The sequence below is a fragment of the Echinops telfairi genome, unplaced genomic scaffold (assembly GCF_000313985.2).
Source record: "Echinops telfairi isolate 266 unplaced genomic scaffold, ASM31398v2 ScPeMD7_7453;HRSCAF=8491, whole genome shotgun sequence".
Taxonomy (NCBI): Eukaryota; Metazoa; Chordata; class Mammalia; order Afrosoricida; family Tenrecidae; genus Echinops; species Echinops telfairi.
Window position 1 is genome coordinate 2,365,680 of NW_022111353.1, and position 6,700 is coordinate 2,372,379.

Here is a 6,700-nt window from a genome sequence, read left to right on the forward strand (position 1 = left end):
TTCTGTAGAGCGTTTGCTTCAGAAACTCCCAGGAGCAGATCTACTCCCCTGTGGTTCATCCTGTGCTACAGGATGACTCTGAGTTGAAACCAATTTGATGGCAGTGAGGTTTTGTTTTATTTTTCAAACTTAAGATATGAAAGAGCACATTGATCCCTTTATTAGAAAGAGTCCTCTCATAGTCAAAGATATTTTACAGTCAGTCAACTTATTGATTTTTGTAAGATGCTTTTTTTTGGGTAAGATTCTTAAGATTAATTTTACCTCTCTAACTGAATTGGTATATCCTGCCTTAAATCTCAACAATTTGCAAATGTCCACCCTAATGCCTAAATTTTGATTATTTAAAAAAACATACATCTTTGTTCTTGTCTCATGTCATCAGAAGTTTAGTCTGTTTGTTCCCTTCATTATTTAGTTGAAAAGAATGTCTCTACCCTCAAGAGAGCAGAGGCATGTACTTAATGAAAGGCTTTTTTTTTAAACTTTATATACAACTCTGGGTTTATCAAAGTGATCCAACTGCTGTGTGGAGTCACATCCAACTCATGGCAATGCTATAGGACAGAGTAGAACTAATCTTTATGATTTCTGAGATTGCAAATCTTTTGGGGAATAGAAAGTCTTATTTTTCTCCCATGGAGCACCTGTTGAAATTGAACAGCCAAACACTCATTGCTTAACCCACTGCATCACCAGATGAAAGGTTGATTTGAAATGGTACTTCAGTGGAGACCTTTTGTGTTCTATTTTGATGTTTTTAAAAAATGATTGGAAAATTATGCATCTGTGGTATGATGGTCTGATATAAAACTATGGATGGAATGGATAGAAGTGAACTGTTTCAAGAGGGTTTTATCAGGAGTTTACTTAATCATAATTAATAGTTGGATACAGGACAAAACATCAATTATACACCTGGATTTTTTTTATGTATGTATGAGCACATAGCTATCATTTCTCACTCAAAGTGAAATTAGATCAGAATTTAGTGTTATAAGTCTTGTTTGTTTTTACTTTATTGGTAGTCATCTACTATTCATTATTATCTCTTCAACTATTTTTAAAATCTCTTGGAATATTATCATCTGAGACAATGACCCTTAAGTAATCAATAAGCACGTGTGTTGTCAACACCATCTGGAATCATGACCCATATTCAATCCTCAATTCCTTTTGTAGAATTGAATTTAATTAATCTCTAACACATTTTTCACCTGAAGACAAACAGAAAAAAATTCACTCTAGGTACTTAAATAATATTATAAATTTTATTATTTAAATAACCTCATGAGTAATTTGAAAATCCTACAGTTTGTCCAGGTGGGAAAGACTTCGTATTACTTATGTATGTGTCTCTTTTCTTTTGATTTCTGCAGACCAAAGCACTTTTAACACTTGGTGACTCAGAACAGCGTATTATTATTGCCTTAGTGTGTGATGCCTGATTGGGTTCAGGGGGAACGTCCTTGCATGAGGTCTACTGCAGAATTATAGGGAGATGTAACTCTTGGTTACCATTATCTGTAGATTCAACCGGATTAAACTGATGTCTGAAATGGGTCACTTCTGTGATTGGTAGTTGATAGCTGAATAGGTAGCTCCATCTGTGCATGACTTCTCTTTGTAGCTTGGATTTTCAAAACATGACAGGTGGACTTTAAGAGGGAGGTTTCCAAAACGGAAACTGCAAATCTTCTGATGACCTAGTCTCAGAATTGCTGGGATGCCCATGGCCACTTCATTCTCTTGATAAAGCAAATGACCAAGCCCGGTGAAGGTTCAAGACCAGCAGCATTAACTTTAGCCCTTGGTGTGAGAAGCAGCCTATGCACAGAGATGGAAGAAATTGATTGCAGTCATTTTTATAGTTCATCTACCTGGATGACCACAATTCTTGTCTTTCTTGTCCCATATGAAAAATATCCTCTACTACTTTTCTAATAAGGCAAAGTGGTGGTGCAATGGTTAAAGCACTTGGCTGATTACTGGACATCAATGGTTGGAAACCATCTACTTCTCTATGGTAGAAAAGACTTGATAATTTGCTCCTTAAAGATTACAGCCTAGGAAACTGTATATGGGGATGACATTCTGTCCTACAGGGCCACTATGAGTTGGAATCAAGTTGATGGTAAACAACAGAACAGTTCCAACACCTCCAATAAAAACTACGCAACCATCTAGCTCAGAAGCAACAAAGTCCACATGGAAGAAGCGCAACAGCATGTGCGATCACAAGGTGTGGAAGGGATGAGGTATCAGGCATCATCAGAACCAAAAAAATCATATCATAGTGAATGAGGGGGAGAAGTGCAGAGTGGAGACCCAAAGCCCATTTGTAGGCCCCTGGATATCCCCCTACAGAAGGGTCACATGGAGGAAACAAGCCAGTCAGGGTGAGATGTAGCAACAATGAAACATACAACTTTCCTCTAGTTCCTAAATGCTTCCTCCCCCCACTACCATGATCCCAATTCTACCTTACAAATCTGGCTAGACCAGAGGATGTACACTGGTACAGATAGGAACTGGAAACACAGGGAATCTAGGAGAGATGATCCCTTCAGGACCAGTGCCGAGAGTGGCGTTACCAGGAGGTGGAGGGAGGGTGGGTTGGAAAGGGGGAACCGATTACAAAGATCTACATGTGACCTCCTCCCTGGGGGGTAGACAGCAGAAAAGTGGGTGAAGGGCGAGGCCAGACAGGGCAAGATATGACAAAATAATAATTTATAAATTACCAAGGGTTCATGAGGGACAGGGGAGCCCAGAGTAAGGGGGGAAAATGAGGAGCTGATGCCAGGGTCTTAGGTAGAGAGCAAATGTTTTGAGAATGATGAGGGCAATGAATGTACAAATGTGCTTTACACAACGGATGTATGTATGGATTGTGATAAGAGTTGTATGAGCCCCTAATAAAATTATTTTTTTTAAAAAAAAGAACTGGCCCAAATCCAATATTTTATTTAAATCAACTCTCGATGCAAGTGAGACTCATCAACAACTAGCCTCAGTTTCAAGAGATAAATCTAAAAACATGTGAACTGTAGCTGAAGACTTGTGAACCCAAAGGCATGTTATCTACATCTTATATATTTAACAATATATCGTTGAAACAAACATAAAATAACTGCAATAGACACCGTTTTTTAAGTGGTGAGGGAGAAAGAAAGCATACAGCAGTTACTGGTGCATAGAAATCTTGAAACTTATTTTGATATATATCAATTCCAGGATTGGGTCCAGTCAACTTAATAGATGTAGTTCTCTGGAGTGCTTGACCCACCCTGGACTCTTGGCTTTACACTCATACAAGAACACTTTGTTCTAACCAATCAGCAGTCTGAGATGTTCACCCTCCTGGCACAATCACTGAAGACAAAATGGGTGCATAAGCAAATATGGTGAAGAAGGCCGATGGTGCCAAGCTATTAAAAGATATAGTATCTGGGGTCTTAAAGGCTTGAAGTTAAACAAGCCTCCATTCAGCAGTGAAGTAACAAGTCCACATGGAAAAAGCACACAACTGGTTGGATCATGAAGAGTCATAGGGACCCAGTAATAGGCATCAGCAGACACATAACAAACAAAAACATATTGTTAAGAACAAGGGGGGCTGGAGTGGAGATCCAAAGCCCATCTCTAGACAGTGGAACAATCTCCTCACAGATGGGCCACAGGGAAGGGATGAGTCACCAGGGTGCTATAAAGCATCAATGAAACACATTATATTCTCTGGTTCCTTGAGACTTCCTTACAACCCACCACCATGACCCCAGTGCTGCTTCTCAATGCAAACTAGACCAAAACATGTAAACAGGTATAGAAAGTGATGGGAGTTCATGACACACAGAATCCAGGAACAGGAGTGGGAATAGTGATACCAGAAATGTAGGGGGAAGAGGGAGGGAAAAGGGAGAAAAGGGGAACCGGTCGCAATGATCGACACATAATCATACACCCCTCTACAGGGGGAAGAACAACAGAAAACATGGGGGAATGGAGACAGTGGTCTGTGTAGAGATGAAAATAATAACAATGTACAATCTATCAGGAGCTAGGGGGGAGGGGGGAAAGAGCTAATACCAAGGGCTAAATATAAAGTAAATGTATAGAAAAGAATGAAGACAACATATGTACAAACATGCCTGATTCAATTGATGTATGGATTGTGGTAAGAGTTGTTAGAGCCCCCAGTAAAATGATTTAATTAAAAAAAAAGAAATGGCCAGTTATATCAGCTTGGTTTTGTCTAGGGAGGAGTGAGTGTCAGGAGAATTCTTTTCATTTTAATCTGTCTTGGTCTCTTTCAGCATAAACCGTTATATATAATGTTGCTAGAAAAGTTACAAATCTAAATAACCTACTTCAAAACCAACCTTGGTATATTTTCATCATTTCAAAAACAGTCAGTGTTTTTGACTCTAACCTTTATAATCCCAGCCCTAATGCAAATCCTAAGCAATCAATTATCTATTTTTGTCTTTATAGATTTTCCTATTCTAGTGACCGGAATCCTATATATGGGTTTTTGTGAACGACTTTATGTTACTTGATTCATTTAGAGCATGAAAATATAAGCATATGTGCTCATCAGTTTATTATAGGGTGGTCACAGGACAATGGTTGGCAGGTTTTTGATATATTATGCCATAAAACTGCTTTCTCAAACATTTGTTTCTGTAGTTCCATTGTACAAATTTATAGGTAATTGCTGTGCTTCAAGATTCTTCAGATAAAAACTATCACACCTTGCATCTGCTTGACCATCGTAGAAAGACTCTTTAGGAAGAGATTGTGGTATTGATTATGTATGGATTTTGATATTAGTAAAGCTCCAAGGATTGATGGCATGCCACTTGAAATGTTTCAATAAGCTGATGAAGCACTAGACACATTCATTCAGCTATGCTTAGAAACATGGAAGACAGCTACCAGGCCAATCGAGTGAAAGAGATACATGTGTGTACACATTCCATAGAAAGGTGACCCAACAGAATGCAGAATTATAGGATAATACTAATATCACATGGAAGTATTTATATTATGCTGTCATTGTTGTCCTTGTCATAGAGTTGATGCCAACTCATAGCGACCCTATAGAGTGGAGTAGAACTGTCCCTGTGGATTTGCAAGACTGTACCTATTTACAGAACTGTTTACGGGAGTAGAAAACCCCGTCTTTTTTCTGAGAAGCAACTGGTTTCAAACTGCCAACCTGGCAGATCACAGCCCAATGTCTAACCACGATACCATCAGGGTTCCTGTTATAGTTCTTAGGTGTCATCAAGTTGGTTGCAACCCATAGCAACCGTATGCACAACAGAATGAAACATGCCTGGCCCTGCGCCACCCTCACAATTGTTCCCATGGAGCACACTGTTGCAGCCACTATGGCAATTACTTTGTTGAGAGCCTGTGTAATTTTCGCTGTCCTCCTGCTTTACCAAGCATGATGTCCTTCTCTAGGTACTGGTCTCTCCTGACAACAAATCCAAAACACGTGAGACACAGTCTCACCATCCTTGCCTTTAAGGAGCATTCTGTCCTTACTTCTTCTGAGACAGATCTGTTTGTTTTTCTGGCAGTTCATGGAGTTCTCATTATTCCTCATCAGCACCAAAATTAAAATGCATCAATTCTTCTTCAATCTTCCTTATGTAATGTCCAACTTTCACATTCATGTAAGGCAATTGACAAGATCGTGGCTTGGGTTAGGTACACCTTAGTTCTCAAAGTAACCTTGGTTTTCCACACCATAAAGGGCATTTAAGTAGATTTACCCAATGCAATGCATGATTTGATCTCCTGACTGCTGCTTCCATGAGCATTGATTATGGACACAAGCAAGACAAAATCTTTGACAACTTCAAACTTTTCTCTTTTTATCATGATGCTGCCTGTTTTTCCAGGTGCACAAAAGTGGGTTCTTTACATTAGGTTATTGTGGTGGTTACATAATCTGGTGTCAATTTGGCTCTTGAGAGGATTAAGAGGGGTGGAGTCTAGTCTGTCAATGGGATCATAGTCAATGAGGCCTCTGTGTGGGCATGGCCTTCTCCTGTATTTCCTCCTTGGAGTTGGGAGAGACTATGTCTCCTTGCTCACTTCATGTGAGACACTCCTGAGAAGAAGCCACATGTACCTACCCTGAGGCAGCCCTGGGTGCTGGAGGAGCCACATGGAGACCCCGGCCAGCACCGAGATGCTTCTACCGCCACTGACTTTGCACCGACTGGCCTGTGATCTTCCAGCATTCAGTGTCATTGCATGTGTTTTCTCAGTCTAAAGAGCACTTTATAGGTTGGTATCAGACATATTGGCTAATATTGGACTTATGGGCTTGGACTGGACTCGGTTGGGATGCTTTCTTAATGTACAATAACCCTTTATATAATACTCTTTCTTATTCACCTATGAGTTTCCCTGAATTTGTTTCTCTACTCTAACCAGACTAACATAGTTGTAATCCATATAGAAGGCTATAATCCTTGATCTTCATCAGTAAATACTTCAAATCTTCTTTAATTTCAGCAAGCAAAGTTGTATCATTTGCATATCACAGGTTGTTAATGACTTCTTCCACTCCTGATGCCACATTCTTCTTCATATTATCCTGCTTCTCTGATTATTTTCTCAGCATGCAATTGAATAACTATGGTGAGAGGATACAACCATGATGCACACCTTTCCTGCT

General features: G+C 39.6%; 1 protein-coding gene across 1 annotated transcript in view; it reads right to left on the reverse strand.

Moving 5' to 3' along the window:
* The window catches only part of LOC101657188 (olfactory receptor 14J1-like), a 7,625-nt gene extending 7,445 nt beyond the window's left edge, over positions 1 to 180 (reverse strand). Inside the window, 1 exon segment of the mRNA XM_004717747.3 lies at positions 155 to 180. Coding sequence (XP_004717804.3) covers positions 155 to 180 — 26 coding nt within the window.
* Between the last annotated feature and the right edge of the window lie 6,520 nt (positions 181 to 6,700).